A 27,079-nucleotide genomic window follows, 5' to 3' on the forward strand; every position below is an offset into this window, starting at 1 on the left:
GACCAATCGTATACAGGTACAGATATGACGAACCCGCCTACAGTCACGCAACCAATCACAGCACAGCACTGTGAGCGGTCTTACCATAAAAGGCAACATCGTCTTTCTTTATATGGAACAAAGTAGTTCCGGAATGTAAAAATCCATGCGTGGCTTTTGTGAAAGAAAATTGATGTGTTAAGTTATGATCGTAAGTTTTACCTTTTAAATAGAGTTCGGTGTGACTAAGTGAGCTAAAATTGTTTTTGAGAGATTCTCTGCAAATAACTTGGAGAATACGGTGCTGATGTTAAGGATTAGGTAATGTAGCGGATTGATATGTAAACCACATGCTATGCCCATATGTGGTAGTGCAGGAAACTTTTTTTCTTCTGTAAACTTTGGTAACGGTGAATGCTGGATTATTTGTGTGTATATTACTGTTTTTTTTAATTGTTACCGAATTATTTCTTTATAATTTTTACGTGTTTGGATCGTGCTTTAGTGTTAAATGACTCGTTTTTTTTAAAATATATAAAACACGGGTGTTAAGTCTGTGTAGCTTATGCTAACTGATTAGCTAGCTCTGCTCGGTGGCCTGAAGTCTCGCGCTCTGATAGAGAGGAGGAGAAATATCGGGGAAGCCGATTTATTTTTCTCTGTGTGTGTGTATTATTGAGGTGTTCTTGGTAAAATGGTTTGGAACAAGTAATGGAGCGAACAGTTCAGGACTGAAGACTGGTAATTTAGCTGAGGAATATCCGCGTGAAAGCTGCATGACAGCGGATAGATGGAGCACCTGCCTCCTGGGAATAATCAGCTCAGTGTGAGCGGCTCGGACGCAGACTCGGACACGGCGGAGGAAGAGGAGCCGGGCTGCGGGGAGAGGAGCACCGAGCAGCGGCGGAGAGCAGAGCGGGAAACCGGCGCCTCTGCCCCGGCTATAGCTCGCGCCATGGTGGGCGGAGTAGCGGGGGTTAAACCGGGCAAAAAGACCCGTGGGAGAGTCAAAATTAAAATGGAGTTCATTGACAACAAACTGAGACGTTATACGACTTTCAGCAAAAGAAAGACCGGCATCATGAAGAAGGTGAGCTGAGGTCTGTTAGAACACTGATGCTGTTTTGCTAATAATAATAATGTGCGCTTATACTTATTAGAGATTCCTCCTGCAGCGGAATCTCTTCAGTCAGTAGTGCAGAGCTGTTCAAACAGATTTGAAGTGGTTTTTTTTTTTTTTGGTGTGTGTGTGTGACTGTTCTCTATAAACATGTACAAAAGGACAGTCAGAGAAAGAAAATGACTCACGTCACACAACCACTTCCCCAGAGCCAGGGAGTGTTTACGGAAGTGACGTGGTTGAAAACATCTACGGAGCCCCTTAAGGGTCATTTAGCTTCTTTTTTTTTTTTAAGCTGCTTTTGCGTTCCTTCGTAATACCTTTTTTTTTCTGTATTTGCATGACCTCCCATTGTGGAATAATAGAGCTATATTAAGTAGGAGGAAATCTATGTTTATGGAAGACTGGATGGAAAAACAGATATGGTACATATTATGGCTGGAAATGGCAATCTACTTGAATTAAGTGACTTTTTAATACTAAATATGATCTGGATTGCTCCATCGAGACTTATAAGAAAGTGACACGGAACATTCTAATGGCCCTTATTCAATCAATTAAAACAATAATATATTAAACATGCTGATACCAGGATTATGCAATATTCAAAATTGATATGGACCTGGTGAACGAAAAGTGCAGCAAGAAGTTTTTAAGATATTTAGTTAACACTCTCCATTTCCAGGTCTAACAAGGAGCACACTTATGGCCCTTTTCCACTACCCTTTTTCAGCTCACTTCAGCCCGACACGGCTCGCGTTTCGACTATCTAAAAACAGCACGACTCAGCTCGCTTCAGCCCTGCTCAGCCCCCAAAACTCGCACCATTTTGGAGTGGGGCTGAAGCGAGCCAAACCGAGCTGAGTGAGGCTGGGGGCGTGAGGAGACACTCCCCTGTGCACTGATTGGTGAGGAGGAGTGTCCTCACATGCCCCGCGAGCACGCTGGGATCTGTAAACACCGTAAACCCGGAAGAAGGAGAATTACAAATTATGAGAATTATGAAGCCTTATGCGCCTCGCCTCATCTATACGCTCTTGCCAGTATCTGTTGGCGTTGTCGGTGACAACAAGCCACAGCACCAAGACCAGCAACACTAAGGACTCCATGTCCTCCATGTTTATTGTTTACTTTCCGGGTTGTGAGACTACCGCTTAAAAGATCACTGATGTCACTGTTTGCGCTGCCTAATGACATCACCTGACGTCCACCCACTTTCGCTAACTCCACCCAATGTGTCCACCCACTTCCAGCCAGCACGGTTCAGCGCAGTTGTAGTCGAAATGCAACTCCAACAGCCCCACTCAGCTCGACTCAGCCCAACTCAGCACGGCACGGCTCAGCCGCGTTGGTAGTGGAAAAGCGGCAATAGTTGAAATTTTAGATTGGTTATAATCGAAGACTATCGGAACAAATTTCTTAATTTCCAGTTCCCCCCCCCCCAAATATAAAGAGAGAAAGCAAGCACAACTTTATTCATCACACACTTGTGAAATTTCCTTTCTGCATTTAACCCATCTGAAGCAGTGAACACACACCCAGAGCAGTGGGCAGCCATGCTAACAGCAGTTAGGTGCCTCGCTCAAGGCTGTCCCATATTAACCTAACTGCATGTCTTTGGCCTGTGGGGGAAACCGGAGCACCTGGAGGAAGCCCACGCAGACACGGGGAGAACATGCAGACTCCACACAGAAAGGCCCTCTTGTTTTAAAATATCACGGCAAAAGCAGAAAGACTACTTTTTTGCAAATTTTAAGGATATTAAGAATAATTTAAATTCGTTTAAGAAAGAGAAACAAATTTGGAGGATGATTTTAGGATTCTGTTCATGTGTATGTATTAACTTAGCCAGACAGGATTAAATTACTATGACATTAAAACCTCGTGAGAGAAAGGCAGCTCTCTCCCCCCCCCCCCCCCCCCCTCAACTTTATTTCAGTCAGTGAACATTGACAGCCATGAAATTGCTTACATTCAGAGGCAAGGGGTGAAAATTATGGCTGCAGTTGCTCTCCAGCTGCTGCATGTGTGTCTGTGATGTCCAAAGATCATCCTTATTGGCTGGAATCTCCTGTTTCCTGATGCTGGAATGTGTGAAATAATTTGAATAATAATGTCAAATTTTAGTAAATGCCTGCATCTGATGTGTGATTTCTGCAACAGTGGCACTGAAAACCTTTTGTGTAGTGTAGACTGATTTTAAAAAAAAAATGTGCAGAAAACACCTAGTTTAAGGGTGTTGGGATTAGGGCTGTGCGATATGGGAAAAAATGAATATCCCGATACATTTTCTCCATTTCACTATATACGATATATATATCTCGATATATTTAAATCTCCTCTAAAGGACCCCATGAAATCTAACTTTTACTCTTTACTGTTTTCACTACAATCCCTGCAGATTAAATAACATTCTTGGTTAACTTTACAGGTGGTTTTCAACAACACATTTTAAATTTTCATGTTAGTGATTAATCACAATTGAATTGAAATAAGACTGTTTTTATTCAACAAAGATGTGGCACAAACTGCAAAAACAATCTTGAAAATTGCAACAAAGGGGCAAAACAATACAGAGCTGCTCAGAGCTCAAACCAATAAAGTGCAAGCTCAACACTAGGAGACATTTAGCCTAAATAAGAAAAGTGCTCATTCATGAAGTTATTTAAAAAATAGATCTCCAAGCTATTAACCTGACTACTGAGAACCACTGGAACATTCACAATAGAGAGAGAGAGAAGAGAGAGATCTGCAAAACATAATTTTTCTCTTTGCACACTTTTGAACTGAATGTTTTCTGGCTCTGCCTCTCAGATGTGTATAATTCCGGCTGCTGCCTTTCGTGATGACAGGTTTTTTTGCACACTTTACAAACTGGCATTTGCTGTTCCATGTCCTCCTCACGATATCCAAAAAAAAAATGCCAGATGACTGACCCCTTACTAGTTCTTTTAGGAACCAATTTGTCTGCTTCCATTTTTAATTTGTCGCTGAAATTGACAGAGCTTACACGGTAGCCTATGCAACACCAGCGATTGCACGAACTGAGTCAGTGCTGTAAACCGAAACTAGGAAATCTTCCCGCCAGCAGTGTTGCCAGATACTGCTGACGTTTTCCATCCCAAAATATGTTCAAAACGCACTTAAAACCGCCCAATCTGGCAACACAACCGAAACTAGAAAATCTTCCCAGAAGTTCCTTTCAGCACCGAGATGTCACCCGGGATTGGTTGGCGAGTGCGTGACGTTATTGTTTTCTTTACCCTTAGGCAGTCTCTCACGTTACTGCCTGAGGGACAGGGAGATGTTTTAAACAAACACGAAACGAACGCAAGTCGGAAGATGACCATAAAATACTCGATAGTTACGATATAATAATTTTATGTATCGCACACAGAATTTTCGGCGATATATCGAGTATATTCGATATATCGCACAGCCCTAGTTGGGATACAGTCACTTTTTTTTTTGTTAAATGAAGACCAGTTTTTCATCAGTCATGTACAATTTAATCTCATCTCATTATCTCTAGCCGCTTTATCCTTCTACAGGGTCGCAGGCAAGCTGGAGCCTATCCCAGCTGACTATGGGCGAAAGGCGGGGTACACCCTGGACAAGTCGCCAGGTCATCACAGAGCTGACACATAGACACAGACAACCATTCACATTCACACCTACGGTCAATTTAGAGTCACCAGTTAACCTAACCTGCATGTCTTTGGACTGTGGGGGAAACCGGAGCACCCGGAGGAAACCCACGCGGACACGGGGAGAACATGCAAACTCCGCACAGAAAGGCCCTCGCCGGCCCCGGGGCTCGAACCCGGACCTTCTTGCTGTGAGGCGACAGCGCTAACCACTACACCACCGTGCCGCCGGGAATTTAAACTATCAACTGTAAACAATGAGGAACTTAGGTGGTGTTTACATTAGACCGTATCTGTCTCATTTTTGTCGCGGATGCACTGTCTGTTCACATTAAAACGCCGGGAAACGACTCCACAGGCGGAACAACTTGAATCCGCCAGGGCCCATGTATTCAACCCAGTTCGTATCTGATCCGGTGCTGTGTAAACATTGAGATACGAGGAAACGCTGTGCTGAGCTCTAGCTGACGTCGTCATTGGACAATGTCACTGTGACATCCACCTTCCTGATTCGTTGGAGTAAAGAGTACAAAAGTATGAATTAAAAAAGTATAAAAAAAAAGTATATTAAAGAGTATAAAAGTATGAATATAATGCTTTGCTTTGTCATTCTTAATGTTGTTTATGGTAAGATGCAAATACTGCCCATTGTGTAGTTATGATTGTCTTTAGGCTTGCCATCCATCCACTTGCAAGTGGTGAGTGACTTGCGCATGCCCGATATGCACTGGGATCACACACACAGCGGCTCAGTCCCGAATCACTGCTCGTGCGCTTCGCTCGCGTGCTCTGTGAGCTGCGCAGGGCTGGAGTGCGCACCCTCCAGAGGGCACTCGCTGTTCAGGGCGGAGTGATTTGGAGCGCAGCCGCTGAGGAGGAAGCGCTGAGCCGCACTGACACATTTCAACTTTTAGTCTTTTAGTCATGTGATTAGCGTATCCGTGTATTGGCGTTGCTTTGTGCACGCGAATCGTTTTAAAAACGTTAATCTGATGATCCGCTGATACGGTCTAATGTAAACACCACCATAGTTGTGCAAGATCTCCATGTCGGTTGCAAACTACAACAGGACGGGGAAACTGTCTGACTTGACTGCTATATTTTACAGCATCTCCTCTACTGCTGCATGTTCATGTCGACTGTGAAGTCAATGGAAGTCAGCCAAGGGCAAAAACAAACACTGGTTTAGTTAGAAATTCCTACTTGGGACAGTCTTCTCTTAGCACCTCTTACTTTTGCTTGTCTGAGCTCTGCTTTGTATCGTTCAACATGTAGGCATATTTGCTTCGTAAATCTAGAACACTGACTACGCAGTTTGGTGTTTTAAGGAGGTAAATATACATCACTAAGCACAGCGACGCTTTTTGTGCCAACAAAAGAACATGGAGGCACCCATGGTTCTCACGATGTAGCTCAAACGCGTCTTAAATGCAGGCTGTGGAGGTGGTTTAGGTGACTGCTTGTCAACTTTTCATCTTGTCCTGCACTCTTTTTTGCCAGTTGGAAATTAATTTGTCCTGCCAATCTCAACAGTTGAAATGGCGTCTATAATTAACAAAAATGCACACTGCAACCCCGGAGTGAATGGAAGCGAAGATTTCTTCCTCTGTTATGGAAAGAAGGTTGTCCGTGTCCACCCACTGACTCACTTTGTTTTCTAAGTCCTCGCCATGCAATTCATTTGTACGTTGCAAGTCGTAAATGATGTAATTTGTTGTGCCGCAAGGCTGGGCAGGGGGTTTACCCCCTCTGGACACAAGGAAAAATGCTGTGGAACGTCATGTGTAAAATTGCACAAGTTATGTCTGAAGGGGATAAGCTTTAAAGTGCATATTCTGCCCCCCCCCCCCCCCCCCCCCTTTTTTTTTAAATGTATGAAAGTATGTCCCTTTACACACTCATCCAGAAGGGTAATTTTGCACAAGGCCATCTGTCTACAGCAGAAAAAAAATGATAAAACACATCTGGAAAAATCCCAAGGGAGTCTGGAGCCAGATTCGTGACGTCACCTGCGGAAGCGCCAGTAGGCTGCGAGAGCTCGCGCAGTTTCCAGGGTTCCTGCGGGTCCTTAAAGTCTTAAATACAACTTTCGGTTTTCAAGGCCTAAAAACGTCTTAAATTGTTTGGAATGACTGGAATTTTTGAAAGGGAGGTATTAAATTTAATATTGGACCAAACGAATGAAATGTCTCCATCCGGTTTTTTTTTTTAACCATAATTTTAAAAGTGACCAGCGTACCTTTTGGGGGCAACGTTGGTTCTGTGCGTCTTCTGTGCATTCCGTAGATCAAGAACTAACGTTAGGAGGCTACTGGAGGCAGTGTGGTGTGGTGCGGTGCGGTGGTTGTGAAGAGTAGATACACGGGTAGCTTACGCGGGCGCTAGAAAGCGTTGATTATGGGAAGATTTCTGTTTAACGACAAGTGGTTGGGGGATGATAAATACCCCCAAAATAAGGAGAAGAATTGTTTGCGATAAAAAGCGCTGGATCACACAAATGTGTTTAAAGACGATAACGCAGCGCTGGGGACACGGCGGACTGGGAAACTGGCTTTTCACGGACACGAGGCGCATGTGTGTGTTAGAGGTCAAGTGCTCCGGAGTGAAACGCAGGGGGGTTCACGCAGGGGGGTTCGTGCATGCGCACGAGTCAGGTGGAAAATGGGACTTGTAGGAAATACTACTAATAATAGTGATTAGCATTTTTTTTTTTTTTTACATAATTAACATTGTTTATTGCCCTGTGATGACCTGGCGACTTGTCCAGGGTGTACCCCGCCTTTCGCCCGTAGTCAGCTGGGATAGGCTCCAGCTTGCCTGCGACCCTGTAGAAGGATAAAGCGGCTAGAGATAATGAGATGAGATGAACATTGTTTATTGTACTAAGTTTAATATAAATATATAAGCAACCTTTATTTCAAAACTCAATTAAAAAGAGCTCCAGAAAATACAATAATTCTAAATATAGTACAATATAAATAATTTGTACAAAGAGTATTTTTAGTTTTATTATCATCTACAACAGTTTTTTTTTTTTTTTTTTTTTTTTTAATATAATAATAATAATAAGAAGAAGAAGAGGGCGGCACGGTGGTGTAGTGGTTAGCGCTGTCGCCTCACAGCAAGAAGGTCCGGGTTCGAGCCCCGTGGCCGGCGAGGGCCTTTCTGTGTGGAGTTTGCATGTTCTCCCCGTGTCCGCGTGGGTTTCCTCCGGGTGCTCCAGTTTCCCCCACAGTCCAAAGACATGCAGGTTAGGTTAACTGGTGACTCTAAATTATTGATTATTCATTACTACTTATGAATTGGTGATAAGTACTAGGGATTAAGTTATTAAAAATTACAAAATTATTAAAATGTAGTAATTGGTAGAATACAAACATACTCATGGATTATAGATAATCTTTTAAAATGGTGAACATTGATATAAAATAACTATACTACTAATAATAAACAATAATGCTACTAGTAATAATTGTTGTAAATGTTTCAGTTCAATAGTTACATCAATGTTCACTATTAAAAACAAATTATCTATAATCCATGAATAATTGTTTGTATCACTACTACTAATTACTACTTTTTTAATAATAATTTTAACTAATCTTATAACTCAATTTTATAGCATTTTAATAATCACTACTTATTATTTATTAGTATAATTTAGTAGTTGATAATAACTTATTATTAAATAAAATTTTGATAATCACTGCTTATTAAGTAGTAATTAATAATACTGAATTATAATTACTGCTCTATTATTAATTAATATAGCTAATAAGTAGTGATTAAAATGTTATAAAATTGAGTTAATTTTTTAAATTATTATTTAAAAAAGTAGTTTATTATTAGTAATACAATTATTCATGGATTATAGATAATAACTGATTATTTTTGAATAATGAACATTTGATATAACAATTGCACTGATGATAATTAGTTTAGTTATTACAACACTGATTAATATTGATAATGGTTATGAAAGGTGACAGTTGTTTTTCTGTGTTTAATGTAATGCTCTGATGATGGTATGACTGCATAAACAGGTTTATGCTGTTACCTGCTATAATGCAGAAGATACTCGAGAACTTCCTCAGCCAGCTGTATACTGCACCACTCAGACTGATTTTGCTGTCGGACACAAAATCACACATCATCAAAGATAATCTTTGGGGATTGAAATAGTGCCGGCTAAGGTTGTTCAGCTGGTTCTACTTGCCATTTATTGTTTTCGTTTTTGAAATGATTCATGGTATTTTCTCCAGTAAACACCAGTCTTCTCCTTGCTGCTACAGTAGTTCTGCAGGCCCAGAACACACGACTTTGCTTCAGCTGTTTGCATGTCTAACAGTTGCCATTGATGCACCCTGTTGTTCACCAATTGTGTGCATTCTTCTTAGTTAGTAAAAAAAAAAACTATTGCAGAAAAGTTTTAAGTTGTCGTATTTATGATTTTCTTTGCCATGGTACAGTCTTAATTTTTCCATTTAGAGGTCTTGAAAAGGTCTTAAGTCTTTAAATTTGTACTTGAAAAATGTGCAGATACCCTGGTTTTAGTGCACAGCCTGTGTAGACCAAGCACTCCCATTTTTCTCTCATTGTCTGGTCTTTTGGAAAATGATGAGTACTAATCCCATCAAGATTGGTGTTGCTACACCCTCCTACGATACATCTGTTAACCATTTTAATAATTACATGATAATGTTGAAGTTTGCAGAAAACCACCAGGTCGTTTTCTCACAAACCAGCGCTGACGTAGGATTCAGAGGGAGGCGTCCCGCACGTGACGTCATGAAAATCAGTTTCCAGTAGAGCTAGGCGATAAATCGATTTAATTCAAATTTATAGTTAAGGATGATGTGTTTTTTATGAAAATCGGTTTTCTCTCAGTTTTAACTTCTGCCACCGACGCTCCCCTCTGTGCATGTGCAGAACGGATCAGGCAGCAAGGAATTGGTTCGGTTTTGCGGTGTCGGACACAGACCAAACAAGTCCTCGTTGTAAGGTGTGTTTTGAAAACGATTGCTTCCAAAGGAAGCAGCACGATGAATTTATTCCAGCACCTTAAACAGAAGCATGCAGCGAAGTGGGAGAAGTGCTGCTCCCAGCGGAATGAAAACAGCCGCAGCACGAGCACACTATCCACAGTAAAGCAAGCAACCGTCCTTGACACATTTTCGAACTGTGTGCCTTATGATGAGAATAGGGTGCGGTGGAAGGCAATCACAGATGCTATCGCGATGTTGTCTACAAGCTTGTTTTTTTGGTTTCTGGTTGCACTTTAACCCCAAAGGGGAAATTTAAGTGAAAACAAAATAAAGGTGAAACTTGTTTTGAACCATTTCTTTGTCATCTGTAGTTTGATTTTTAGTGGGGGGGGGGGGAAATCGGTTAAAATCGGATTTCTTGTGAAAAAATCGAAGACCCCCCCCCCCCCCCCCCCTATTTATTTTAATTTTTTTAAGGCCATATTGCCCAGCTCTAGTTTCCTGGGAAATCCAAATGCCAAGTTTTTTCAGAGGCGGACCAATTTGGCTCAAATGGCTTGATTTTCAATTGAATTTTTTTGGTATTGCGCAAGGTAAAAAAATTTGTACAAAATGTGACCGATATTTGACCAAAGCTTAATATAAAATGGGTGAATTACATTTATCTTGCTCCTGATTTTACCCATGATATGCACTTTAAATTATGCTTAGGGACTGAAGACACCAAGTGATGGTGTTTGTTTTTTGTCTGATTCTTTCTGCGGACAGGTCTTAAGGTGTGCAACAGTCGAGAGATGTCATATTTTTCATTTTAAAATTCACCACACCGTCCCTATTAGTGACAGAAGGGACAGACACCCTCTTCTTCCACAGCCATGACTTTTTGTAATGTGTGCAGAATGTGGTTATACCTTTTGTAGCCCTGGTCACTGCATCCTAGTCATTAATTTAGTTGACCATAGATTATTACACCTTGTCTTGTTGTTGTATCCCTGGAAAAGATGTCTTCTTGAAAGCAGAATGTTACTCCATAATCTGTACTTTTCTGCATTAATGCTGCCATCACAGAAGTGTAAGTTACCTTTGCCAAGGGCACTGACACAACCCTATACCATGACAAACCCTGACTTTTGGACTTATTGCTGGTAACAATCTGGATGGTCCTTTTGTCTTTGGTCTGGCACACACTGCATCCATTTCTTTCAAGAAAAGACCCAGAATACTGATTCATCTGACCACAAGGCATGCTTCCACTGTGTGATGGTCCATTGCAGATACCTCCGAGCCCAGAGAAGTTGACGGCGCTTCTGTACACAGTTGACATAAGGTTTCCTTTTTGCATAGTAAAGTTTTTAACTGGCATTTGTGGCTGTAACTCCATATTGTAGTGCTTGACAAAGGTTTGTCAAAGTAATCCCGAGCCCATGTGGTTATATCAACGTTTTGGTGAATGATGGTTCTTGATGCAGTGCTGTCTGAGGGATCAGAGTGGATTTGGATTTTGGGTTCCGGGTCACTGCTCTTGCAGTCGACCGGTCGGAGCGCTGAGCGGTTTTCCTATTTTTATTTTTTCTATTGTGTTTTGTGTTTTTTGTTTGTTTTATTACACTGTCGGAATTATTTACACGCTGGCAGATTTACACATGTTGGTTTATTCGATCGCTGCTTCACCCTCGGAGACAAACAGGATTACATACTCGCGGGAGCTGCTGCTGCGTCTCAACCTCAGTCCGGCTCTGTTCTCCCCGATACTCTTCCTGAGGAGATTCAGAAACGAACATCTGAGGTGGATCAGTCCAACTCCAAACAGAGACTTCACAAGGCGACCAGACGGGGGAAAAAAGAAGGGAGGTATCAGAGCGTGACTTTGGCGAGCAACAGGTAAACAGCTGACACTGCTGGCAGTCATCCTCGCCAATGTCCGCTCACTAAGGAATAAAACGGACGAACATCAGGCTAATGTGAACCATCTGCATGAGTACAGGAATGCTTCTATGGAGCACTTGCATGTGATGTCACAGCCGATCCAGATTGTGACAGACGCCATCTTGTCGGTCAAACGCCATATTTCCGCCTTCTACTTCTACCTTTTCTTCTGGAAAACCCTACTTTATACAATTCTACTACAACGGCTGCGGCTACAAGCTCTCCCTACCTGTGCACGTTTTTTGTATTTTTTGTGTGCATTTTTGCGTGTTGTTCGTCTGTACCGGACTTCAATATCCACTACAACCGTATGGACTTACTGGACATTGGTTTCCAGCAGAACACGACTGTTTGTAGCGATTTCCATCGCATGCACAACATTCCGGACGAGATGGCGAGACCAGCGGGGTCTTCGTGGATTGTTATCGGGTCTGGCAGGCGAAGGAGGCGGCGTCGGGAGCGGAAGCAAAAGCGAGGCTGCAGGAAGAGTCAGCCTGTTGACTAAGCTCAGAAAACAGCCACTCAAATCTCCACTGCCAGCCTCTAGCTCTCCAACGCCAGATCCATGGTAAACAAGACGGACAATTTGGAATTACAGCTGGAATTACCTTATTCTATTCTATAATCGGCTGGTCAGCGCTATACTTAAGTGACTTACCCGTCCAATGAGGATTATTTTCTTGTTTACAAGATGCCACATCTGAGTCGCTGACAAATCCTGAATTTCTGTAAAGATAACTGTCCAGAGATTTATAAGCACGCAGTGCTTCACCACTGAACAGCGAGGGAAAGTTAATGAGGTAATTATACACGTCTGGGTATTCCACCTCTGGCAGTTCAATATCCACTGACACGGTCATGAAAACTACGTCCGGTAAGCCATAAGGGTCACTAATCTGTAGATCGTTTATTTTAGACATGTATCTAGTTATCTGTTCATTAGAAAAATGAGCCGTGTAGTCCGTCGGTTGAAATTGATCCATTCTGTACACGAGTGCAGCAGTATTCAGCTGTGTTTTTTACCGACAAGATGGCGGCTGTGTACTTTCAGGTCACGTGACTGCAATCTGGCGTTTACTGAAACTTGGCTCAACCATGGTGATGACGACAAAGCGCTGTACATCGACGGATTTGGCACCCCCATCAGGCTTGACCGTGACGTCACCAGTAAACAACATGGTGGTGGTGTGTTTCTATATCAACCCCCGGTGGTGCTCCACTGTCCACGTCAGAGAGAAGCTGAGCACTCCAGACATTGAGCTCCTGGCTCTGTCTCTTCGTCCCTTTTACCTTCCCAGAGAGTTCCCTCAACTCTTCTTCGTCCTGGTTTACATACACCCCAAAACTAACTCCACTTCAGCAACTGACCTCATCAAAAGCTCCCTGGACAAATTTGAATATTTATCCCCTGATTCCCCCAAATTCATCCTTGGAGATTTTAATCACTGCAATCCTGGAAAATCTTTGAAAGGCTTTGAACAATACATCCATTGCTCTACTCATCTGGGAAAGACACTTGATAGGTGCTATGGTTCTGTCCCAGATGCCTACAGAGCTGTCACTCTTCCTCCCCTCGGCTCTGCTGATCACCTCACCATCCTGCTCGCTCCTGCCTACATCCCAGTCATCAGAAAAATTAAGAAGGTTACCAGGACTATCAAGCAGTGGACTAACAAGAGTATAGCAATCCTCCAGGGTTGCTTCGAGTCTACTAACTGGACTAACCTCCTTTCCTCTTCTGATGACATAAACGAACAGGTGGATGTCATCTCATCATACATCAACTTCTGTGAGGAAAACATTATACCCTCCAAGACTGTTATCTTCCCTAACAATAAACCCTGGGTTACCAAGGAGCTAAAAACCATTATCAATAAGAAGAAACGGATCTTCTTCTCTGGGTCAGAGATGGAGGAAAAGGAGGTTAATAAAGAGGTCAAGAGGGCTATTAAGATTGCCAAGCTGAACTACAAGAACAAAGTGGAAGGGAAGTTTTCTCATGGAAACCTCCATTCAGCTTGGCAGGGCCTGAAGAGAATGGCGGCTGTTAACCTTCCTATCAGTAACAACTCTGTTAACATCCCTGGCAGTACACCAGCAGATCTCCCCAATGACCTTAATTCTTTCTCCAGATTTGAGATCAACAACTCCACCCAGTTAGAGGACATCAGATCCAACCTCATACCTGATGACCTTTGCATCTCTTTCCCCATCACTGACGTAGTGAGGGCCCTTAAGAGGTCTAAGGTTAACAGTGCACCTGGAGCCGATAACGTCAGTGGCCGGGTCCTTAGGTACTGTGCGGACCAGTTAGGGGATGCTTTCCAGAAACTGTTTCAGACCTCCATCAACACAGTAACTGTCCCCAAATATTGGAAACTCTCAACAATTGTCCCCATTCCCAAGAGAAGCCCCCCCATGGCCCTGAACAATCTGTGCCCAGTGGCCCTCACCTCCCAGGTGATGAAGGCTATGGAGAGGCTTGTCAGGCAATACATTCTCACTCTGACCAATTCACAACTTGATCCGCTCCAATTTGCATATCAAAGCCATAAAAGTGTCGACAATGCCAAAGCCTTCATCGACACTATCCACAGACACCTGGAGATTCCCAATACCTCCACCAGACTCCTGTTTGCAGATTTCTCCTCGGCCTTTAATACCCTGCAACCGCATATTCTGGCAGAGAGACTCCACCGGAACTTCAACATGAGCAGCCAGCTCATCCTCTGGATCCTGGACTTTCTAACCAACCGAACCCAGCGTGTCCGGATTAACAATAACCTGTCTGATCTCCTCACCACCTCCACTGGCTCCCCACAAGGCTGTGTGCTTTCTCCGCTGCTCTTCATTCTGTACACTGATGAGTTCAGATCAACGTACCCCAACTGTCACCTGGTTAAGTTTGTTGATGACACAGTTCTCCTGTTCCTCCTGTCCGGCCCTTCCCTCCATCATGGACCCGCTCTTCAGCAGTTCGTAGAGTGGTGTGACTCTTCCTGCCTGGAGTTGAATGTTAGTAAAACTAAGGAGATGGTGGTGACCTTCTCCAGCAGCCAAAGGAAATTGGTGGCGGCTGTCACCACTATGGTCCGCAGTTTTCCGGTCGAGACAGTTGAGGAATATAAATACCTGGGAACCATTCTGGACTGCCAACTGAGGTTCTCTTCCAACACAGAAGGGATCCTGAGGAAGTGCCACCAGAGGATGTACCTACTAAGGAAACTGAACTCTTTTTTTTTTTTTTCCTCTGTCAGTCAGAACATCTTGTTGACATTCTATTATACATTCATTGAAAGTGTTTTAGCTTTTTCTATATGCTGTTGATATTACTCCATTACTGTACAGGATAGGAACCGCCTGCATAATATTGTCAAGGTGTGTTCTAAGATTATTGGACTTCCTGCTCGCCACCTGAATACTGTGTACGAGCAGCAGGCTAGCGGCCTGGCTCGTCGAATTTTTAAGGACTTGACTCCATGCTTTGTTCCCGGCATTTGAGCAGCTGCCATCTGGTCGCAGGTTCCGCTGTCCGGCCTGTAAGACCCAGAGGAGGAGAGCAACCTTTGTTCCAAGTGTTATTCTCCTCCTGAACTCTAAGAAGTCTAAGACAGTTACAATAACTTAAGTCTTCTGTACAATACTCTAGTGCAATATCACATGTCCTGATGTGCAATATTACAATATCACCATGTCACTTTAACTACAATGTCACTCTTATCATATTGTCATTTTATTTATTTGCCATATTTTATCTGCTGCCTTTTTTTTTTTTTTTTTTTTTTTTCTTTCTTGCTCTTTTAATGTACCGCTCTTCGCCCTTCTAATTGCCCTTCGGGGATAAATAAAGTTTTGTCTAAGACTGTTGAAGTCTAAGGCCCTGTCCACACAGCAACGGATTCAGGTGAATCCGATACAATTGTTTATCGTTTCGGCCTGGCGTCCACACGGCACCGGTGTTTTGGGTGCCCCAAAGCGCAATCTTTTGAGAACGGGTTCCAGAGTGGAAAGATCTGGCAACGTTGCCGTTGTGAAGTCGTCTGGATGAGTAGAATGGATTTGTTTACGATGACGTCACAACCACATGACTGTGAGTGCTTCACGCCGGGTAGAAGTGTAACGAACTCAATGCGAGTTGTCAACAAATCCTATAACTTGGTTCATGAAACGCACTTACAAAATATTTTCACTGTGAATATATATTGTGTAATGGTGCAGAGAGAGAGAGAATAGCCCTTAGGGCAGAGTCAATCCCGCCAGCAAAAATGGGGGAAAAAAAGGAACAATCTCACCTCTTCAGATGTTGGTTTAAGTCCTACAATACATTCCTCAAAAAAGGCGTAGAACAACAAATTTAATCCATCAACGTGTAGCATTAAATTTATTCTGGACCATTAAAGACGCCGCCTTCCGCGTAGAATCATACATCATCCTCGCCGCCATATTGGATGGGTCAAAGCGGAGAATAAAGGTGCCTCATTCATGTGCTGCGTTTAACTGTACCAACAGGTTTACCGTCCAAACGAGATCACATGGGATTACCTTTCACAGGTGAGACTGGAAAAATACTTTTCATTGTATTTGGTCATTATAATGTAATTTTACGAACAGATTTTTCTGACTTTGTGGCTAATATGAAGTCTCGCACATAATAGTTTATGCGCATGCGTCCTTACTACTACTATTGTTCTGGTGTCTCCGAAGGGACCGTCTTACAGCGCCCCTAGAGGTGTGGCATGTGTATTGCATCGTTTTCAGCAAGCGTTGCGTTACCATATGGACCTGATATTTTACTGATCGTTGCCCATTTGGACGCGATATTTTTTTAAATAACATCTCGTTGCCGTTGTCGTGTGGATGTAGCCTAAGAGATCATGGGTGTTCAGCTTAGGCTTGTGCCTTTGTCCAGACTCCAGAAGTGCGTGCGTGTGTGGGTTGTTTTTTAAATGATCTGCATCATGGAGGCTGAAGTATCCAAACCCCTTCATATCTTTCTTTTTGAGGACCGTTATTTAAGAGTTTAAAAACACTCATGCATTTGTTGACAAACTGGAGATCTTTGGCCCAGCTTTACTCCTCAAAGACGAGGCCTTTCCTGGATGCTGATTTTGGACCAAATGATTTACAATTGCCAGTTATTTAATTTCTTTCTCATTTATTGGCCCTAAATTGTCTTGTCTCAACTTTTTTTGGAACGTGTTTCAGGCCTGAAATGCAGGAATGGATGTACATGCAGGCCTTTCAGTTACATGAAACCTGTGACTGACGAGGTCGTAGGTGCCCAAATTAAGGTCAAGTGCCCAAAATATGCTACCAAAAGTGGGGAAAAGAAAGAACCCCAAAATGTTGATTAAATAAACTTTGCTGCATAAAACCCAATGTCTTGACTTTCTTCTTTAAAAACACTGAAATTGGCAAGAATTAGCATGTATTTCTTGTAATTGACGCGAACTCCGCACCATTCCCATGATGTTCCGGGTTCATCAAACTAGCTGTAAGCCTCACGCAGAGCACGAATTCTCCAACGGCAATCGGCCACGCCATGATTTCATGGAGGATCAAGACTTGCGTACCAATGACCAGAGCGGGATTTTCACATTGGATAAAGCTGCTTTCTTTTATATTGTTTTATGGTGGTTGGCAATCAGCTTTTAGGTGCATTACTGCCACCTTCTGGACTGGAGTGTGAACCAGAATGTTTACTACCCTATTGTGCCAAATTCTCCTAATAATTCCTGTATCATTTAAAAACCTAAAAATAGCCCTATCCCACATTATCTGACCTCAACTGCAATATCTCTCTGATACCTAGTGTCACCTGATTTTTAAATCAGGTAAAAGGCTGAAATAAAAGAGCTATTCAGGACGCAATTGTATGTATTTAAGATACAGTGGTATGCAAAAGTTTGGGCACCCCTGGTCAAAATTGTGGTCACCGTGAACAGTTAAGCAAGTTGAAGATGAAATGATCTCCAAAAGGCATAAAGTTAAAGATGACTCATTCCCTTTATTTTAAGCAAAAATAATTTTTTTCATCTTTTATATTTTCAAAATGACAAAGGAAAAGGGCCCGAAGCAAAAGTTTGGGCACCCTGCATGGTTGTTACCTAGTAACACCCCCTTTGGCAAGTATCACAGCTTGTAAACTTTTTTTTTTTTTTTTTTGATAGTCTGTTTAATAATCTTTCAGTTCTTACCTGGGGGATTTTCACACATTTTGTCTTTGCAAAAGGCTTCTAGTTTTACAAGTTTCCTGGGCTGTCTTGCATGCACTGCTCTTTTGAGATCTATCCACAGATTTTCAATGATGTCAGGGGACTGTGAGGGCCAGGGCAAAACCTTCAGCTTGTGCCTCTTGAAGTATTCCATTGTAGATTTTGAGGTGTTTTGGATCATCGTCTTATTGTAGGACCCATCCTCTTTTTAACTTCAACTTTTTACAGCTGGTGTTATGTTTGCTTCCAGAGTTTGCTGGTATTTATTCGAATCCATGCTTCCCTCGACCAGTGAAATGTGCCCTGTGCCACTGGCTGCAACAACCCCAAAGCATGATCGATCCACACCCATGCTTCAGAGTTTGAGAGGTGTTCTTTTCCTGTTCGAGTAGAACTACTGACACATTCACATCGTTTCCAGACGGGGATTTAAAAATGACTGCAGCCTACGTTATGCTGGGGACTGCTTACTATGGACATTACATGGAGTTTCAGCGAGACTAGTTGGTTGTAGGCTAATTCAAGTGCTTCCTTCCGTAAGCTAAGTTTGCCTGGCTACACAGATGCAAATGGACAATTTTAACGAGTAGTAGATGAAGAATGTAAACATATAATGATGGTTGTGCTTTTACAACTTGTGTGTTTGTGACTTATTGCGGCAAAAGCAGCGTGTCCTTACCTTGAAGTGGGATCTGCTTCTGCCTGAGTGCCCGTACGGCCGCCTTGAAACAGTTCAGAGTGTTTAGCTGCGCGTGTCGATTGGCTATATCTCTTGTGCCAAACAAATCAGATGTTGTGGTGGGCGGGACCGTGTTCTTGAACTCAGAGTGGCAAGTGCAGGAAAGGACGTGCAGTGACAGTCGCGTTAGGAATGAAATAGCTGCAAAAAGGCATGTTATCGGCATATCGGTGGAAATTATGGCCGATACCGATAACCCTAAAAATGCAGAATATTGGCCCGATCGATTATCGGTCGACCCCTAGACTAAATACTTTTTTTCCCCCACTGTATCACATCTGACACTGTGATTAGCAGCACTGGAGCACCCCAGGGCACGGTGCTGGCCCCTCTTCTCTTCACCCTGTACACCATGGATTTCTGCTACAACTCTGATCTATGTCACATTCAGAAGTTTGCTGATGACAGCCATTGTTGGATGTATCAGTGACGACAGAGAGGAGGAGTACAGGAGCCTGGCAAGGGACTTTGCTGTGTGGTGCAACAGGAACCATCTGCAGCTGAACATCTCGAAGACCAAGGAGCTGGTCGTTGACTTTGGGAGGTCCAGACCAAGGTCACGACCAGTTCTGATCGAGGGAGTCGAGGTGGAGGCTGTGGATTCCTACAAGTACCTTGGGCTGTGGCTGGACAGCAAGCTAGACTGGACTTGTACAGGAAGGGACAGAGTAGGCTATACTTCCTTAGGAGGCTGCAGTCCTTTAACATCTGCAGGAAACGTCTGTGGTCGCCAGTGTCCTGTTTTACACCGTGGTGTGTTTGGGGGGCAGCACATCCAAGAAGGGCACATCCAGGCTGAACAAACTGATCAGGCGGGCTGGCTCTGTGGTCGGCATGAAGCTGGAGACTCTGGTGGCGGAGAAGAGGTCTATGGATAAACTATTGAACGTCATGGACGATACCAGTCACCCTCTGCACACCATCAGCAACCAGAGGAGCCTGTTCAGTGACAGAACGCTCCTTCCCAAGTGCAGGACGAACAGACTCAAACTCCTTTGTCCCTCACGCCTAGCCTGGCTAACGCGACTTCAAAGCTCTCCAAGCTATTGGTCTGGCCAAGATATTAAGCCCAACCATTTCCCAGAGCCCATGGCTGACCCGCCTCCCTGAAATGCCTTAGTTTGCTACTGGTCGAAGCCAGAAAAGGCTGTGACGAAGCTTAAGCCAATCACATCACTCTTTCCTCTGACGTATGCGACGCGACGGGGCTAACTGGTAGATTAAACTCTTACCGAAGCCGGGCGGGAGCAAGGCGAAAACGTCCTTCCTTTCAATAAATACTTCCAGGGCTGCTCTTTGCTCCGTTTTCAATGAGAACTTCCCTTTGAATGCTTTCAATACAGCATCTATGCGTAATAGATGCGGAAGCGTGAATGAAGCGCTTCCGGCATAGATTCTGTAAACAATCTATGGCTTCCGGTTGCAGTTCTACTACGTCAGTGCCTTGAACACGCCTCTACCCAGGGCCGTTGGAGATGCTCAAAGTTGATTGGTTCCCGATTTTTCGGGAGCTTGGAAGAGCTGTAGATAGCTTGCCTGGCCAGACTAAGCTCGCAACAGGCCCTCGTGTTGCGTCACGCTTAGGATGGGCGGGCCCAGGCTACCTCACGCCATCAGACTGTACAACTCCTCTCTGGGGGGGAGGGGTAACAGGAGGACAGAGGATGGGAAGGAGCAGTAGCCTAGCCTAACAATAAGCAGTACTGGACAATGTGCAATATAATGTGCAATATCTCTCCTGCCGCCCCCTCCCCCCCCTTTTTTTTAAATTTATTTATTTATTTTTCCTCCTCCCCCCTTCTCTCTTCCCCATATCTTTATTCTTTTTATATTTGTATATGTAAATACTTTTAATTTATCTAGAAGTTTTCCTCTATTTCTTTTCTCTATTTATCTGTAATGATGCTGCTGGAATCTTAATTTCCCTGAGGGAACCCTCCCGAAGGGATCAATAAAGTTTTATCTAATCTAACTGTATTCTAATTATTTTTATGTATATCAAGAGGGATTAATGCTGTAGCCATTTTGCAATAAAGGTAAAAATAACATTCATAGATTTCTTTATTCATAACTTTTTGTAGCTAAAAAAAGCAGCAGCAGGTTTAAACACAGCACTGGGAAAACAGCACTTTGCGTGTGCAGAAAAGCCCAAATTACCCTGTATCATGACTGGGGGGAAAGCCCAAATTCAGAAATACAGGGTGTAGCCCAAATTATGTAATTGAAAGGCATGACATGAACAAAATGAAATGAAGTTGACCAGACAAAATATGAAATCTTGTTCATACTGTCTGCTGTGAAATGCAAGTCAAAGTAACTTTAGAAATCACGTCCTAACATTTTTTTTTCCCCCTGATTTGAGGTTATAGAAAATCACGGACATGGGCATCTCGACAGGACTAAAATGATCAGATGACCAGTGAGTTTGATGAAAAACAGTAGGTAATTAGGTTTGTAATTTTCTCAAGTGAATGGGGGAACAAAACTCTGACGTGGCTGATCCAGACGAAAATAAAATTGCAGAGGAGCACTTGTAAAATAGGATGTTATCTAGGAACCTGTGTAAATTTAATCTTGGGTTGGATAGGGTTAATGGCAATGTAATTCTGAGCTTCAGGTTTTCACTTTTGAGGTAGGTTGAAGGTAGTATTTGTGCACGTGCACACACAGTTCTTTCCCAAGACGACTTAGTCCTGATGCGCATTGAACTGTTCACTACCCCTGTGTTGCTCTTGACATTGCGCCGGTGTTTATCACTGTGTGTGTGTGTGTGTGTGTGTGTGTGTGTGTAGGCATATGAGCTGTCCACCCTCACCGGGACTCAGGTGTTGTTGTTGGTGGCGAGTGAGACGGGTCACGTGTACACGTTTGCAACGCGGAAGCTGCAGCCGATGATCACGAGCGAGACGGGCAAGGCGCTGATCCAGACGTGTTTAAACTCTCCTGATTCTCCACGTTCTGACTCTGCTGCTGATCAGAGGATGAGTGCTACAGGCTTCGAAGAGACCGATATCACCTATCAGGTCACCGAGAGCGAAGGCAGCACAGAGGAGAAGGTCACTTGCAATATGTACTAGATGGCCAAAAGGTTGTGGATACCTGAACATTTAGACCCATATGTGGGCCTTTCCCAAATTTTTGCCACAAAGTTGGAAGCATGCAGTTGTCTAGAATGCATTGAGTACTGTAGCATTACAGTTTCCTTTCACTGAGACTAAGGGGTACAAACATATTCCAGCACGACTGCACACAAAGCGAGCTTCATGAACACATGGTTTTCCAATGTTTTGAGTGGAAGCACTCAAATGTCCTGCATGGAGTCCTAACTTCAACCCCACTGAACACCTTTGGGATGAACTGGAACAACTGCTGCACTCCAGGCCTTCTCACTTTGATATCCGTACCAGATTTCATTAATGTGCTTGTGGCTGAATGGGATGGGGAGGGTTGCACTGAAAATTCTAGTGGAGGGTGTTATAACAGAAGGGGGGGGGTTAAATCTGGAATGAGATGATCAAAAAGCACAGGAGTTTTATGGTTGGGTGTCCACAAACTTTTGACAAATGCATAAAGTTAATTTGACAGTTAATCAGGTCCTCAGATTAACTGAGGAAGAGAATTTTTCTCAAGCACTTGGAATATTATTTCCAGTTTTTGTATTCAAATTAAGTGGTCAGCGTTTTTACGTAATTACAACCTATCAAAGCTACCAATTAAACTATAGTTTCTGTAAACATGTTTAATTTTTAATGGTTTTCTTTCATAAAATGTTTTGGTTATGGAAAGAGAATTCACTATAGTAATGTGATTGATCCTGTTCCTATGAGAGTGAATGGAAATATATTAAAAAAAAAAAATTTTAAAGTGGTAAAGCGTACTGTCTCTATAGAGATCTTGCAGTCACGTGACCGGAAAGTACACAACCGCCATCTTGTCGGTCAAAAACACCGCTGAATACTGCTGCACTCGTGTACAGAATCGATCAATTTCAACTGACGGACTACACGGCTCATTTTTCTAATGAACAGATAACTAGATATATGTCTAAAATAAACGATCTACAGATTTGTGACCCTTATGGCTTACCGGACGGAGTTTTCACGACCGGCTTTTGAACTGCCAGCGGAATATCCGGACGTCTATAATTACCTCATTAACTTTCCCTCGCTGTTCAGTGGTGAAGCACTGCGTGCTTATGAATCTCTGGACAGTTATCTCTACAGAAATTCAGGATTTGTCAGCGACTCAGATGTGGCATCTTGTAAACAAGAATCCTCATTGGACGGGTAAGTCACTTAAGTATTGAGTATAGCACTGACCAGCCGATTATAGAATAAGGTAATTCCAAATCGTCCGTCTTGTTTACATGGATCTGGCGTTGGAGAGGTAGAGGCTTGGCAGTGGAGATTTGAGTGGCTGTTTTCTGAGCTTAGTCAACAGGCCGGCTCTGCAGCCTCGCTTTTGCTTCAGCTCCCGGCACCGCCTCCTTCGCTTTGCTTCCGATAACAATCCACGGAGACCCCGCTGGTCTCGCTATCTCGTCCGGAATGTTTTTTTTTTTTTTGTTTTTTTTTCCCTCGTCCGGAATGTTGTGCATGCGATGGAAATCGCTACAAACCGTCATTTTCTGCTGGAAACCAATGTCCAGTAAGTCCATACGGTTGTAGTGGATATTGAAGTCCGGTACAGACGAACAACACGCAAAAATACAAACAAAAAACGTGCACAGGTAGGGAGAGCTTGTAGCCGCAGCCGTTGTAGTAGAATTGTATATAGTAGGGTTTTCCAGAAGAAAAGGTAGAAGTAAAAGCAGAAGTAGAAGGCGGAATATGGCGTTTGACCGACACGATGGCATCTGTCACAATCTGGATCGGCTGTGACGTCACATGCAAGTGCTCCATAGTGTGAAATCAGATTGGGTAACCAGTTCTGTTTTTGTCTTTTCAGGAAGTGAACAAGTCTGCAGGAACTGCTGTAACGAGCTGCAGCACAGACACTCCATCCTCCTCTTGTGCTCAGTCAGAGAGTAGTGGCCCCCTGCTCCCTGCTGCCACCTGTTGGTCAGTGTCTAACGGTACGCTGGTGAAGACAGCTACCTCTGCAGCTGGAGTAGTGCAGCTCCCTGGTGGATTCACGATCGTGCCTGGTGTGTGTTTGAGCCAGAGTCTCCTTTCATTCTTAGTTTTTAATGAATTAATTTCTCTGAATAAAACACTGAGTTTTGTTTGCACCGTGGGTCAGAGAGGACTGAAATTTCATCTGTGCTGTATGTCGAGCATGTATGGCATATTTGATAATAAAGTTGACTTGACTTGAATTGAATTTTTAAAATGGTTGTTATTGAGCAGAAGCGTGTTAATAAAGCAGTGTAGTGTGGGGCCGCGAATTGGCCTAGTGGTTAGCGTGTCCACCTCTTGATCGGGAGATTGAGTTCTACTCGCGGTCGGAGTCATACCAAAGACCATCATAAAAATGGTACCTACTGCTGTCTGGCAAGGCACGCTGCAATACCGATGCGAGTGGGGAGTCAGTCTGGTGGGTACCCTAGCTGTATAGGCGAGAGGCTGAGGGCTACAGGTTGGCCCAGTGCACCTGATTACATGGTGTGGGAAGGACTTGAGTAGTGTGGGTCAGTGTGAGTTTGACGTCGTGTGTGTGCGTGCAGAATGTTGCGTAAGGGAATTCAGTGGTGTTGAAATGGCTCACTCCATGCTGACTTGCTGCTCAGTGTTTCCTGCACAACATTGTGGCATTTCACTGTGGTGTGTGTGTGTGTGTGTGTGTTAGGTGCAGCAGTTTCTCAGCAACTTCAGTCGACTGAGAGCAGTGAAGTGCAGAACTTCAGCAGCACAGCTGGTAATAACACCATTTTACACGTGCATTCTCTCTCTCTCTCTCTCTCTCTCTCTCTCTCTCTCAGAATAAGTTCTTTATTGAAGCATGTTTGTGTTTAAAGCCTCTTGTAGACTGGCTGTATAATTGACTGGCTGTATAATTGACTTCATATTTTAGCAATGCATTATTCTTATGGGATTTCCCATGTTATGCTAACCTGTAGCCAACACTAATGTCCCCAGGACACACTGCTCTGATCTACACATTAGCTCAGTAACGCACACGGGTGTGATGTGCATGTATGACTGACTTCTTCTTTTCCCTTTGTTCTCTTACAGGAAGTCACTCTGCGGTGATTGCGTCCTCGATAGCAGGACATGTGATCTGCCCGAGTGCAGTGATGTATGCTAACTCGGCCTCCACATTAACGGATCACACACTCTCACATGATGCACGTGAGTCAATAATTATGCACGTACATGCACTGCTCTGTGCATAATATAGTACATATTTACCTGTAGTTTGTTTTTGTTTTCAGTTCCTCAGATGTTTCTCACATCTCCTAATGGAACGGTTCAGATTCCTGTCTCTGCTGTACCACTGCATTCGGTAAAAAAAAAAAAAAAGTCTACCGACACTAATGAAACTTTAGCCCTCTAATGATGCTTTGTTACAGTATAGGGAGACATTAAAGCATTGCTACAGTGTGGGGGCTGTCTGATGCCATTCTTTAAGACCTGCCAATGGTGTAATGAAGCTTTACTGTCAAGATACTCTGTTGAAGGTTTATTATTACTGAGGCTTTTGAACATGAGTAAATGAAGGTCAGATTTACGTAAGTAAGTAATTTATTTGTATAGCACATTTAAAACCAAAGTGCTTCACAGTAAAATAATAAGAAAAATAAAATAAATTAAAAGAAGTAAATACAAATATACAGAATATACAGGTACCAGTACTGACAGATGAGACAGAGCAAACAAGACAGGAAAGAAACAACAGCACAGCTCGGATTTACGGTTAGTGTTGGGTTAAGCACACGTTAAATGTATGTATAAAATGATTTTAATTATCTTTGTGTTTTTTGTTCCAGATGTTGTTAAATCAACAGAACTCCAGCAGCACACACACACTGACAGAGTTACGTGGGGTCAACATGGACAATTCTAAAACGGAGTGATGCACAACTAGTGTGTTTTTGAACACCACAAATACCCCCCCTTCTGGTTTTGACTGGTTTGTTCCTCTTAGTTTCTTCGGTCATGTTACACACACGTGTGTGAATGAGAGAGAATGAATATGCTTTCACACTGTACATAATACATTTTTTTTTTTAAATTGGTCTGAAATTTATTTAAAAACAATCTCCAAACTCTTTAGTGAGGAGCACGTCATCACCTTCAGTCCCGTCCCCCCTGGTGTCTGTTCAGTTAATTTCTGGCAGTTGTGTACTCCAGAAGGTAGAAACACGAATGTGTCATATCTACAGCAGTGTAAGATGATAGACGTGTGAAAGTAGAGCATGTTGCTGGAGCGTCCTACCACTCGCATCATAAGTGGGTTTCTGCACGTCATACTGATCTGAACAGTCATGTCACCTTTCTTCTGTGGCCGTATAACCCATCCGTCAGATTCACCTTTGGCATGAAGTTTCTTCAGAATGATCCTACTGGCCCTAAACTTGCTCCATCACAACCGTGACTCATAACAGCTGTGTGTACACATGACGCACGACCTCACTACTTTTCTTTATCAAAATCATAACTATTTAAAGGTCACGCCATTCCCTGAGGTCTTAAGCATGTCCCAGACACTTCATATGGTCAAAATACCACAAGGCTAAAGCACCAGAGCTCCTTTCTCACACTGTTTAAACAGCCCTGTTCAAAATGGCTGATTTTAGAGTGCCTATTCCTTTAAATGATATTTAATGAGCCCCTGCTCACCCTACCTCTTCCACTGGCCAAACAGGCAGCATTTTGTCCATGAATATTCATTCACAAAGGCAGTCCTCAGGCCCTGAGTGGAGATGTTTGGATGAGGGGGTGCCATAATTTTAATGACTTAGAAAGGGGAGCTGAATCTGAAAGCCTTGTTGAGGCACGTGTCTGAAATAGGCAGCCCAAAAAAAAAAAAACCCTGAGTTTTTCAGAGTTTGGGTTGGTTGGTACTTCAGAGACCCAAATGTATGTGCACAAGCACTGAAACGGGGTGTGTGGTGTTTCATTTAAATTAAATGAACAAGTGGCAAACCAGACCTGTAGGTCAACTGAAATCCAGTCAGCTGTAATTTAAAATGCAACCCAATAAAAATGTGAGCGTACACATGCACAGGATGTGGGGATTTATTTATCCAGCAGTGTCCTTAGTATAAACTTTCACTTCACTCTCTGTGCTTTACACTTGACACACTGCAGTGCAGTTATGACTGGTGTAGTGTTAAAATTCACACGCTGTAGAAAGTGGGAGTTTGAATGCATTAGTGACTTTCCAATTCATTTCTGAGTTTAAGGGAGAATAATTAAAGCTGGTTGAAGAGAATTGTTTTGTGAGGCTTGGTTCAGAAAGTCATACAGCTTTTACTTCAGGCTGAAATGTGGATCTTTTACGGGTTAAGATAAAAATGATGTTTT

General features: G+C 43.1%; 1 protein-coding gene across 3 annotated transcripts; it reads left to right on the forward strand.

The window, feature by feature from the left end:
* Window positions 1-160: 160 nt before the first annotated feature.
* On the forward strand, window positions 161-26,769 carry LOC132899347 (serum response factor-like). Of its 3 annotated transcripts, none has more exons than XM_060941135.1 (7): window positions 161-1,069; window positions 21,404-21,667; window positions 23,559-23,757; window positions 24,408-24,467; window positions 24,785-24,901; window positions 24,985-25,055; window positions 25,540-26,769. In XM_060941135.1, exons 1-7 carry the CDS (start codon window positions 770-772, stop codon window positions 25,624-25,626), a joined length of 1,098 nt encoding a protein of 365 aa, XP_060797118.1. In that variant the 5' UTR covers window positions 161-769; the 3' UTR covers window positions 25,627-26,769. The 3 variants fall into 3 exon arrangements, with proteins under 3 accessions (XP_060797118.1, XP_060797119.1, XP_060797117.1); XM_060941136.1 differs by having other exon boundaries at window positions 21,404-21,634; window positions 24,399-24,467; XM_060941134.1 differs by having other exon boundaries at window positions 162-1,069; window positions 24,399-24,467.
* Window positions 26,770-27,079: the final 310 nt, after the last annotated feature.

The sequence above is a fragment of the Neoarius graeffei genome, chromosome 15 (genome assembly GCF_027579695.1).
Source record: "Neoarius graeffei isolate fNeoGra1 chromosome 15, fNeoGra1.pri, whole genome shotgun sequence".
Classification (NCBI taxonomy): Eukaryota; Metazoa; Chordata; class Actinopteri; order Siluriformes; family Ariidae; genus Neoarius; species Neoarius graeffei.

Coding starts and splice junctions, on each gene's coding strand:
- LOC132899347 (XM_060941134.1), top strand. CDS start 770: ATGGAGCACCTGCCTCCTGGGAATAATCAGCTCAGTGTGAGCGGCTCG. Junction 23,758..24,398: donor TGGATTCACGATCGTGCCTG/GTGTGTGTTTGA, acceptor TGTGTGTGTTAG/GTGCAGCAGTTTCTCAGCAA. Junction 25,056..25,539: donor CTGCTGTACCACTGCATTCG/GTAAAAAAAAAA, acceptor TTTTTGTTCCAG/ATGTTGTTAAATCAACAGAA.